At 41.6% G+C, this 12724-nt stretch overlaps 1 protein-coding gene across 1 annotated transcript in view; it reads left to right on the plus strand.

Moving 5' to 3' along the window:
• Positions 1-4445: 4445 nt before the first annotated feature.
• Positions 4446-12724, plus strand: part of RTN4 (reticulon 4) — a 29843-nt gene continuing 21564 nt past the window's right edge. The window contains exon 1 of the mRNA XM_010574868.1: positions 4446-6887. Coding sequence (XP_010573170.1) covers positions 4454-6887 — 2434 coding nt within the window. The 5' untranslated portion in view covers positions 4446-4453. The remainder of the gene's footprint in view (positions 6888-12724) is intronic.

Raw genomic sequence — 12724 nt, forward strand, 5'->3', positions numbered from 1 at the left:
TGCTGCGTGCCAGGCGACAGTCTGATAGATGCTGCATTTTTTCTTCTCTTGCCTGCCAAAGCACCCACAGAGTTGTGTTTCTGAAAGGTTTCTACCACCAACATTGGAGGTAAGGATTCTTCAGTGCAGGTGTCATTGCTGGAAAAAACACAGTTCCTTTCACCATGTCATTTGAATTACAATCTGAAGAGAATGATTGGTTCAGTTACCAGTCATGCTGATGTGGGAGTTGTAGAGGTCCTACTCTGTTCTCCCTGCTTGCCTGGAGGTGTTTTACAGGGCCCACAGCAGGAAGAAGTCCTTGTACTTTCTTCCGTTCAGCAGGAAAAATGCCATTCTGATGTGGGTGGAGGGAAAGTGGGTGGTTCTCCTTGGCTGGTTAGGAAATACTGCTTTTATGTAATCACTTTTGACACTCCAGCTATGTGTGGAAAATAAAGTTTGGGTGTGGGCATAATATCCTTCCATTAAGATAACCTGTGAATTCAGTGACTGGCATAGCTATTTTATGTTTCTGTGCTGAGTAAATGGAAGCCAAACCTGAGAAGGAGTTTCTGTATTGTGCTGTCTTAACGGAGCACTGCAATATCAGTGTCCATGCTCCTAAAAGCAGTGTTCCTCACCAGAAACTGAAACCTCTCTCTCTCGGGTTGGGAAGTATTCAAAAGATTTTAAGTCTAGAATTTTTGGTAGAGGTTGTGGTTGGTCTTTGAACACCAAGTGTACTGCACCTTCAGGGACTTGTGCGTTTCCTCTTTGCCCCCTTACCACAGTGGACTTTGTCTTCTTTCTTTGCCCTTCTTTTATTTCTACCTTTTCAGTACCTCCACCCCATTGACTTGTTCCTGGTTTCCCTGTGAGATCCTTTTCTGTTGGGCGTCAGGGGTCTCTGTCTCCATGCTACACAATCAGGTCTCAGCAGGTCCATCCTGCTTTCTCCCCCCTCCCCTCCGCCCCTAAGCATAGACCCCTTCCAGCAAATAAAGGTTGTGCTGCTCTGGCATGGCCTGGAGGAGGTGAGAGCATTTCAGGGAAGGCGAGTGCTGAGGGCTAGTCTCCGTTCCCAGCTTCCTGGTGGATTGCCACTTGTGCCCAGAGGCACTGGACCTGGTGCCACAGGCGGGCGGGAGATGAGGTGGGAGATTGACACTGGCTCAGGCATGGAGTATGTGGACGCCGCTGCTCCGTTTAACCAATGAGTGACTGGGTGTTTCAGCAGGATCAGCAGTCGGTACACATGTAGAGGGACACAGGTCTACATTTGTGGTCAGACGTTGCTCGCTTGGTCCATCGAAGCATGATGTTGAGAGAAAAGGAGAGTGTGCTGCTGCTTGGTGCAAACCCTAAGGCTTGCTAGCCTAAAACCCAAAGCTTGGCGGTAACCCTTGATGTACCAGGCACCCTAGAAACTGAAGAAAAACCTCTGCTGTTGCTGCTAAAGGCCTCATGTTGAGGAAGGCGGAGCAGCTCTCTGGATGGATTAGTCCCAAGCTGCGCTCTCACCGAGGCCCCTTGTTTCACTCTCCCAGCCAGGTGACTTGCTAACTTTAACTTGTCTCACGGGGCGGTGGGCTCCTGGCGAGCAGCCTGCTTGTGGAAGAGATCCCAGCGAGCCAGGGCATGCGGAGTAGAGCATCTCCTGAAATAAAGGGCGTATGGTGATGTTCAGCAGTGTACGGATGAGCGTTGCAGTTCTGTGACTGAGTGTCACATATCGATCAGTTGTCCTTCAGTGTGGTTTTTGTCCTTAAAAGCTTTTGCCACCACTGAACTGTAACACTGCTTTAATGTGTTCTAAATTTGGAATTGAGGTTTCTCTCTGTGTGGTCCTTAATAGGAAAATGTAATTTCTAGAAAACTGAACAGAAATCCCTTTGGCCTGGCAGGAGTTGAGGAAGCTTATAAGTCCTACACTCCAGTTTTATTACTCTGTTTTGTTATATCTTGCTGTAGATTATAAATGTCACTTGGAGATAGAATGTTCTGTGAAACAAAACCAACCAACTGTACTGCGACAGTAAATGTAGGTTGTGAGGAGACTTGATTTTTTGAAAACTGCTGGTAGGATTAACTTGAGTAAGCCAGATGGGTCACGAGTATCTTGAAGTGGCATTCCTTTTGCAGAAAGTCATGGTTTAATGCCAAAACAAAAATTACCTTAATGCCTTGCTTTACTGGATTATTATGTATGCACTGCTGGGTCTACCATATTTCTCACTTTTTGCCTTCCATCTTTTAAAATTGATTGCTTCCATTTTTCTTTGCTTTTAATTAAAAAAAGTTAAGTTCTTAACTCTTTCAGTACTTGATTTTGTCCAGGCAAACAGCAAAACTAAAGATTGTTGATGTCTGTACTGGAAATTCAAAAGCTAATTGAAATGCTTTAATATAATTTTGCAGTCTGCTAATACAATTGATGTAAATTGCAAATATTCTTTAACAGCCTTAATTTAAACTTCATGCACTCTTCAGAATGAAATATATTTACCTAAATGTTACTATTTTTACATTAAGGTAATGCCAACAGGCCTGGGAAAAATACTGCTGTTGACACAGAAATCCAGAGAAGGGACTGGTTTTGATTTGCCTGGTTCCTAGTGGTGGCTGCTATTGCTGCTTCTACAGTGGTTTTTCATGAAATGCTTCATGCACCTTAGTAAAATGTCATAGTTGTATGCTTTTACTTCAGATAATGTGCAATATGAAACTCTGGGATTGTCTGGCTTCTCACAATCGTGCATAAGTGAAGGAAGGTGACTTCCTTAGCTTAGGAGGAGCGTGTCCTTCCTTATATTTCCTTAGTTCTTTGAGTGGAAATGGGAGAGCTGCGACTGTCCTGTGAAATATTAGGGTTAAAACAAATTCAGCAAAGCAAAATATGCTCCTTGGATAATGCCAAGGAAGGCTTTTAAAATAATGCCTTCCTTTGGAAGCTTGTCTGCATTATAACACAACAAAAATAGTCAAGACGTAAAGATAAAGCAAATGGTACAGTCATTTACTGTTATCAGTTTGATCAGTATCAGCCTGCCTGATCAGTGCTCTGTTTGTGGGCAGTTTCAAAGCTTACTTTAGTCATTTTAACTTTTCACAATTTTTGCTTGAGTCTCTTTATCGCTGCTGTTCTCACACAAGTTAGTTGGGGTTAGGAGGCCCTCTGACAAAGTTTGCTGATTAAGGACAGCGTGTCATTGTCAATGGCAGGTGTTTTTTCTGGCACTAGAGACACTAACTGCTCAGTAGTGTGGAGGTTTGGAGAATAAAAATAAAGAGTAGCTGCTGTGGTGTATCTTACCTGATACTGGTTGCTGGCATGGAGGGTAGAGATCCCTCCGTTACTGCCTCGGTAAAGATGCCATTGTGAATGGAGAAATCCGAGCTTTGTCTCTCCCAAATTACCTGGCTTGTGTCTTGTTCTGTGGTTCTCTGTGGGTGTAGATACTGGCTATGGATCTGTTTGATTTACTGGGAACTGACTACTTGCGTGCTTTCTCCCCTCTTCAACTTAGCTTTTATTTCTGCTGAGGTTGTTTGTTTGTTTTTCAGATGAGACCCTTTTTGCTCTTCCTGCTACATCTGCGCCTCTGATGCACTCCTCTGCAGGCAAGTTCTTTCTGCTCACCTTTGTCTGAATACATCCTGCATTTCTGATCTGATCTCATTAACCCTTTCCAATTAGTCTGCCTTTACTAAAAGTCAGCACGGGTCCAAGAATAGCCTTTACCACATTTTTCAGTTTTGACTTTTCAGTTGATCTGTTCAAGATCTTAATACACATTCATTTCTTTGCACGGTGAACTGTTTTATAAACAAGCTATAGCTATCTGTGAATTCTTGGACCCTTGATGTAGGAAAGAAGTTGATACTATTAACAGGTTAACACATCAAAGTGTAGTTGCTTTACTGATTTAGCAGAAAGATTTAATCCGTAGTAACCTTCTGCAGTATTTTATATAAGTAAAATTTGTACCTGTAGTATTTACTTAGTGAGTTTTGTTAGCTACGCTGTCCACCAAATTCCCATTAAAAAAGTGTCAAAAAAGACTTCTTACTGGCATGCACGTTTGTGCATATGTTTATGCACAAGCATACACACATACCCTCTGTCTGTCTCACCTTGCCACCCCACCCTCCCTTTCTCACTTTGTTTAATATTGCCTGCTGTACTTGGATGCTCTGTACTTGTCTGGCATCTTCAGCTTTACTGTGATCTTTGTGCTGCATAAAGTTGCTGCTTCTCTAGCCTCTTGCATACTTCTCTGCTAGAAGAGGTGAAATAGACTAGCAGACTTTAACTGATACTTTGTTTGAATGGCTAATAGTATTTATGCTAGAACTTGGAAGAACCTCTTAATAACTAACATCATGTGAACCTGTCATGAAAGTTTGCATTGACTTTAAGAGCACTTGCATTCTCTAACTTTCCTTTCTGTCCACGGTCACAGAAAAGGTTATGGACTTGCAGGAGCAGCCAGGTAGCACTAAGTCGCTTGGTCAAGAGGATTTTACTGCAGTCCCGCTTGATACTGCTCCTTCTCTTCCCTCCTTCTCTCCTATCTCAGCTGATCCCTTTAAAGAGCACGCAGCCTTTGATACACTCTCAGATGGATTACCTGCAAGAGGCATTTACAAAGAAAATGCAAGTGAGGTTTATAAAGAAACTATGGAAAATGCAAAAAATCCATTTCTTGCAGAGGGAAATGAAAAAGACATTGCAGAAATTAAATACTCGGAACCCCCATTTGCTAAAGCAGAAGCAGCCATTTTATCTCAAGCTAAAGAAGAAACACAGCTAGAGGGCCCTAAAGAATTACGTAATCTGGAGAAAATGCCTGCAGAGCAGCTGAAAATCTCTCCAGAAACTCCTCAAGATTCGTTTGAGAAAAACGAAGAAGACCTCTTTTATAACAAATACAGAGGTGGTGATCATGGTGAAAAACGGGCATTGAAAGACGACTCGCTCAGGAGGGAAGAATATGCAGACTTCAAGCCATTTGAACCGATATGGGAAGTAAAAGGTGCTAGTCACGGACTGAGCAGCATGACAGAGGATGTTGGAAGTAAGATAGATGCCAAACTAGAAAGCAGTTTAGATGAGAAATCTGATGTAGATAAGCTGAATGTGCAGAAGGATTACGAAAGAGAGAGTGAAGGCAGCACTGAAGATCGCTCTTTCCCAAGTACCCCAGAAGCTGTAAAAGAACCTTCACAGACTTACATCACTTGTACTAAATTTGAATCCTCTATAAGTCCTGATGGTAACAAAGTCAAATCTCTTTCTCCGCTAGAGGAAGGCACTTCAGAAAATAGAACCGATGATGAGAAAAAAATTGCAGAAATGAAAGCTCAGATGAGCACAGAACAAGGTGATTTTAGCACTCGAGCAGTTGGCAAGCAGGAAGGCCAGGAAGCTGACTATGCTAAAACAGAGAGTGTATCAACAGTGCCGTCTGACACTGCAGCAAATATGCCTGAAGGTCTTACTCCTGATCTAGTGCAAGAAGCATACGAAAGTGAAATGCATGATGTGGCATGTACAAAACTTGCTTATGAAACAAAGATTGATTTAGTTCAAACCTCCGAGTCAGTACAAGAGACTCTGAAACCCGTGACACAACTCTGCCCCTCATTTGAAGGGTCGGAAGCTGCTCCATCACCAATATTGCCAGATATTGTTATGGAAGCCCCACTAAGCACTGGGACTGCCGGTGCGGAAGCATCTGCTGTGCAGCTCGAAGCTTCCCCATTAGAAACATTTATTCCTACTGCTAACTATGAGAATGTAAAAGAAGAGGCTGAAACTCCCTTATACCAAGAGGCAGTGAATGTACCACTGACACAGGCCCAAGAAGCAAAAGAGGCATTAGCATTTAAAAAACCTGATCATGAGAGTAGCACCAGTCCTGAAGATACAGAGACTCCATATATATCTATTGCCTGTGACTTAATTAAGGAAACAAAGGTTTCTGGTGAATCTGCTTCTCCATCCTTTACAGGTTATTCAAAGACACCGATAACAGAATGCATTTCTCAGGATGCGCCTGAACACAAAGAACTTGTTGAAAAACTGTCTCCGCAGTTTGGAAAATCTGACGTGTTTAATAGCCAGGTGATACCTGACTTTACTGAGAAAGTGAGCGAAGATCCATCTCTCATCTTAAAAAGTAAATCAACTGAGAATATTGTACCTGATGATGAACATGAAGAACGACTGGTGGATTCAGCAGCTGCCATGAGCAAGCCTTATCTGGAGTCTTTCCAACCTGAACTGGACTCTTCCAAAATTGTTGCCACTCTGCCGTCTGAGCCAACACCTACAAAAATAGCCAAGGCAGAGAAGATTCCTCTTCAAATGGAAGAGCTAAATGCTGTGGCTTATTCAGCTGATGTATCTGTTGCTGTGGAACCAAAACCAGGAGACAACAAAGCTCTCTCACCCATGGAGTCTTCCCCAGTCCCAGTGGAAGAAGACTTTGTGATGTTAGCTCATCCTAAAACTGCTCCTGAGTTTGTGGCAGAAGATACTGACAGAGAAGTAATGCACAAAGATGAAAGTGAAGAGATCAGTAAGGTGATCAAAGGTGAGAAGAGGCAGTTGCCTTGTCCAGAGCTACCCTGTGATCTGTCTATAAAGAATGTAGAAGTAAAAGCTGAGGAAGATACTAATGCCTTGAAAAAGTCCTTGGAGGCTGTGGACAGAAAAGTGCCTGAAGTATCCACGGTGTCCTTACCGGCCACAGATACCTCACCTTTATCTGCTGCAAAAGAGATAGTCAGTGTAGTAAAACCAGAAGCTTTTGAGAAGGAAGCTGAGCGAGAAGCTGCTTCTGTTAAAGAAAAGGAAAAACCTACTGCTGTATTTTCAGCAAAGCTGAATAAATCTTCAGGTAATCTGCGTATGCTGTCTTGCAGTTCACTAATCTGTGTAATTCTTTAGCTAAACTTAAGCATGTCATGACTTAATCTTTATAAGTCACTTTCTGTAAACTTCTCTATGTAGGCCAAGAGTAACAGAAAATGTTAGTGCCTGCACTTTTACCTTTTTCATATTCTGATTGCTTTAGTACTTTTTTCTGTTTATCAGGGATGGACTCGCTGTCTCCAGTTTCCTCCTTCAGTTATCCTGCTGGTGATCTGTTGATACAGAAATAAGTCACTACTCACTGCAAGCTCTTCTGTGGTTGTCTACAGGCTGGGCATTAGGTGGCCTTCCAAACTTGGTCTTAATATGCGATAGTAAGCTGAGGATGGTGTTTCAGTCTGTTGTGCGTACATGATTTGAAGAGGTGTTTCTTTCTTTTCATACACAGTTCAGACATCAGACTACAAAACTCAGGAAAATACCCTTGCTGCTACTGTATGTGTCTGGAATCTGGAAAAGAACCTGCGCATCTCTGCTCATGTGACTTGCAGCTTTCGTTAGATCAGGGCCAGTGGTTTAAAATAAATAGTGCACCGGAGGGAGCTTAGTATTCAGGTTACTAGGAAAGTGGCCATTAAGAAGTCAAGTCTCCTGCAAACGTTAAAATTGATGTATACACAGCAGGGATACTAATTTCCATTTCTCTTTTCAGGTGGAGCTTGCACTTCAGTGTAGTTAATCTTTCTTCTGGTAATGTGTAGTTAAGTAACAGAAAGTTCAAGGAATGATAAGACCATTGTTGTGTTGCATTCTGTTCTCTAAACTGAATGCCTCATGAAATTCCAGTTCTTTGTAGGCTAAAGGAGTACTTTTCTTTTTGATACTGCAGCACTCTGCTGCTGCTTAAGTCTTGCATCAGAAGCATTCCTGCTAAAAACCAGCTACTGCAGAAAGCGCAATGACTGTTCTAAATAGAAAATCAAATGTTAGTTTGACTCAGCAGTAATATATTTGTGCAGTAGCTGCAGTCTACAGTTCATAAAATACTACATTCCTAATGTATGTCTTCTGCATCAAATGTGTTTTGGAAGGGAATAACAGGTGTATGTTGAGGGGAAGGTCAGGGTGTTGGTGCAATTGAAACAGGGTTTGGAAAATAAGGTAAAAGATGTAGTTTTTATGTTTAACTTTGCATGATAGTTGCCATTCTTCCTGTCTCACCTTATCTATACATACAAGTAGGCAGAAAGGAGAGAGTTTTGCTTTTCCCATGTGATGAAATTTCAGTGATACCTGCACTGTTAAAACACTGTGCTTGTGTTCTGTGAAGACTTCTCTCCTTGCACTCAGACTTCCAGCAGATAGTACTGTCTAGAGAACAGCTGCTGTGTATCTTATACTTCATGTCAAGCAAGGGGTTAATTGTTTAGAGATCAGACTACTTTAAAAAAACCAAACAAACAAAACATTACACTTTGTATACTAGTTTTTCTGTGTTAGTTCTTTTAACAGGAAGCCTTTGCAGAGGTGTCTTTAATCACTGCATGGATCTAGCTGTCTGGGGGTGGCAAATCACTGCCTTGGGAAGAAAGACTCTTACTTTGGGTCTGAGAAGGACAGACCTGCTGCTCTTCTGTCTATGGGAAACTGCCAGAGAAGCTGCACATAGAAACATTTGCCGTAGCAGGAGAGGAGAGAGCTGAACAGTGTCTTCGTTCTCCCATCTAGTGGCACAGTGCTGGAACAGGGTGTACGTCTGTCCAGCATTGGTGTTAGCTGAGGAGTGGGGAGCTGGGCCAGGCACAGGGATGGACTGAGGGTGTGGAAACTGGGGAACTGTCTACAGTCTTTCTGTCAGTGTCATGCTCACTCTGTAAAGCAGTTGCAATTTTAATTTTTGACATGCTGTGTTGTTTGGGAAGGGATTTTTTATTTTTTTTGCTTTACTCCGGAGGAACACTTAAAGCTAAATAGATGAGAATGCTAACTAAAAAAAGTGGTCCATTTTTTTCTAGATTTTTCTGCACAGTCTGTGCTGCTTACTTTTTTTCTCACTTCTGCTATATTATAGAATACAGAACTGGACTTCAGAGACCTGCCCGAAGAGTCTAATGACAAGCTATGAACAAAATCAGTTGTCTGCTTTTAATATCCACACTGTGCTTAAGCACAATTTCAAAGTAGCATCAAAGAACTAAAACATACAGTTGTCTTCCGCACTCTCAGAAAGGAGGGGGGATTCATCGCAAGGCCAAGAAGTGGTCTGTGCATGTGTTTGGCCTTCTGAGTCTACCTTTATTGTGTGGGGTGTGTTTTTCTGTCTTCCCATCAGTGGAACTGAAATAGATTTTGCTGTGCCTCAAGACTTCTGGAAATCAGTTGGCATGATTTTATGACTGATGCTTGTTAAAACATTAATCTGAACAGCCTTACGGGTGCACTTAAATTAAGGTTCTCGAATGCTTACTTAACAGTGCTATTTTTTGAAAGCTAACCTAAATACCAGCATATCTATGTGTACCTGAAAGTAACTTCCAACAGTCCCGGTATACTGCATGGAGCTAACAGGTGCAGATTTTTTTTAAACTCCACCACTCCAATAAAGCAAATGTACAGCTTTGAACAGCCTCCTGGGGCGAGGGAGGTTTGTTTAATGCTGCCTGGCAGACCCTCGTGTAACCTATTTTATTTTGTAATGGTATCAGACCACAGGGACCTTGTGTACTTCATAGCTGCACAGATTTAAAAAATAAACAAAAAACCCCAAACCAAAACAAATTCAGATTTGTAGTTAACTATGAAGAGACCCCTCTCCTTGTAAGAAGCTCCTATTTGTAACAATTTCAGCAGGGACTACCCTGCTGCAACACCAGCAATTCCTACTGTCATAGATACAATGATTTTTTTTTTCTTTTTTTTCCCACCCTTCCATTTCTCAATATGTGCTGTATCCTGCTGCTTCACTCTCAGGTGACCTCAAAATACACATTTTCTGTTCTCCATAAAAATGCTGCATATTAAGCTGTGACTTCAAAGTGGATGTTTCCTGATTGTTCAGATGCTGCTGACCTGTGCCGCAGCCAGCACAGCTCCAGCTCCAGCTCCTGCCAGGGCTGGTGCTGGGGGAGAGTGTGCATGTTAGGACAGTGCCCCAGGGAGTCCTGCTTTAAGGTGTGCTCATAAAGGAGGGCTTTGATGCCATCTAGTGTTTATAAATGAAGTGTAACTCCAGCACACACTGCGCTTTTTGGAGGAGGGCATCCCAGGTTTTGAGAAACTCAGCTGTTGAAATTAGTTTAATATTCTTCGAGTTGAAAACTAAATATACGTATTGCAGACCTTAGCCCTTCTGTTGTACAGACTTTCTTCGCTGATAACCCCTTATTTACTTTTAGATAGAGATCATTAATTCTCCCAAATAGGCTAGAAAACCATACTTTTCCATAAATCTTTTTTGGATTGCTGGGATGTGGAGGATTTTATATTACTGAGTTGCAAAATCAAAGTATATTGTTGAACCCCCCAAAATTTAAATCTCTGACCATGACAAAGTTGTGTACCAAAATGTAACCGCATTGGCAGTTTAAATCTCTCAGTATATTCATGTTGAGCATTACAATAATATTTGAAAATTTGAGATCTTTACTATCAAGGCGGTCAGTTCCACAGGATACCCTTGTTTCATGGTCGTTTTGAACATCAGGCTCTGTAGATATTAATTTCAGATTAAATCTTAGGGGTTTACAGATCTCTTGTTTTCATAAATGCTGCAGGGCACTTGAATTGCAGAAATACAGCTAATTACTAATATCTTACATTTCCTGGATTTTCTTGAGGGTGCGAATTCCAAGGTGACGTCCAAGCAGGAAATGTGCTTTGAGAGGGTGCCTGGGTAGTGCTAATGATAAAGCTTTTCTTTTTACTCCTGAATCATGGGGGCAGAAATAAAATACTTCCTGTGATTCTGTAACAGTAAACCAGGTCATTACAGCTATGTGAAGCTTAAAAGAAGTTAGAAATGCTGCCTTACACCAGCGCTGTACCGATTTGGTTCATTTCTGTTAGTTTTCATATTTGTAGCTAGTTAAATAGAGCCATTCAGCAGATGGGAAGTGTTTGGTTTGGGTTTTTGTTGTTTTTCCCTGGGGAAAAATACCTTGGAATGGCTCTGGAGTTTCTTTCAGGAGCAGATTATTTGTAAAATATCATTTAATACAATATAAAATGATTTAATTTCATTTGACTGTATTCTGAGATTATTTGCTTGTTCAAATCAAGGAGGAGTAGGAGGAATGGGGGAGTGCACAACCTTGAGTGAAATTTTTCTGAAGGCAAGACCTAGACCTGCTGTGTTTCACTAGAGCTCTTGCGTCGCCTCTGTTGAGAGGCAAAGGCTTGTATAGCTAAGGCAACTAACAGAGCAAGGCCTTTGGGAAGTTACTTGCAGAGTGGCAGAATTATGGAGAAAATGGAGCATTTATGGTAAGTTATCAACTTTCTCAGAAGCACGCATAGGCAGCCAACATTGAATGAGGCTTCGGGTGAGAGCAGAATTAGGTAGTCATCCAAAATTCTTTCCTGCGCGAAGTCAGGAACGCTCTTCAGTACAAAAATGCTGTTGTTGGTCTATCTGCTTGGTGTGATTTAATGACTGTGTAGCGAGTAAAGTACTCGCTCTGCAAGCATGCCGCCCCTTCGAACATAGGTACATTCAGTAGAAGAATGTGTTTAGAATTGGTTGCATCCATTTTAGTTGTCTGTGTGACTTGATAATACCATCTTGTAAGTAGCTTGTTAGTTGCATAGTTTTTGCTTAAATGTTGGTGTAAGAACAGGCACGCAATTTCCCTAATGAAACAATAAAGCTTATACTGAAGTTTGTTGACAGTGCTGGTACTCGGTTTATATGTAGAATAGGGTTATATGGGTGTATCTTGCCTGAAATAAGAGATGTGAGTATGGACGGATACAGACTTCATTTTAGGTATCATTTGCATGGAGCGGTAAGGGTGAACAGTGAGTATGTGAAGAGTAAAGAGGAAGATCTTGAGGGCAGGGAGAAACTCCTGTGGAGGGAGTTAGCGGCTCATTGGAGGTGGGAGAACAGGGACCGGTTATGCAGCTGCCGTCACTGCTCAGCTGCGTGTTTGTCCGTGTTCTGGCTGCTGCAGATTTACTGTGGCTGCATGGGTGGCTACAGCGAAATGTCTGTTTAGGAATGTGTTGCATAAGTCAAGTATGTAATATAAAGAACATGAAGAAGAAATGAAGAGGCTTTAATTGTGTATGACTAGAAATTTGACAGTTAGTGGAAAGAACTTTCTAGAAGCATCAGGTTTCTAACTAATTTGGAGATAATGGAGTCGTCCAAACAAACGTGGGGGGAAAAACAGATTTTGGTTGTTTCCAGTTGATGTTAAGAATTTCAGCTCAAAGACAAGTGGATTTTCAGATGTGTTTTGTCCTGGTTTTGTATGGTGCAACTTTTCAAATTTCCTTGCGCTATGATGTTTGAATGTGTACTTCCCACTTCCCTCCTACAGTATGTTTTGATTTGCCTGTTGAAATTATGAATGAAATGTATGCCTTTATATAACTTAAAAATATATGTAACTGGTCTTGCGTCAGAGCAGGCTTTAATTTATGTAGCAATTGAAGCAATAAGCAGGCCTTTTGGGTAACGTTGTGGTAATCTTCCCCCGTGTAAGATTATCTGTTCTAATGAAAAGTAAAACTGTCTATTTAAGGACTGAATCAGGATCTCCATCGCAGCCAGTCCACAGTATTTTTGTGGAAATGTGTGAATGCCCTTTTCTAGTTCTTTAGAAAATGGCGTATCAAATTTTTAAGAGGCTTTGGAGA

The sequence above is a fragment of the Haliaeetus leucocephalus genome, unplaced genomic scaffold, assembly GCF_000737465.1.
Source record: "Haliaeetus leucocephalus isolate CR32 unplaced genomic scaffold, Haliaeetus_leucocephalus-4.0 Scaffold450, whole genome shotgun sequence".
NCBI lineage: Eukaryota > Metazoa > Chordata > Aves > Accipitriformes > Accipitridae > Haliaeetus > Haliaeetus leucocephalus.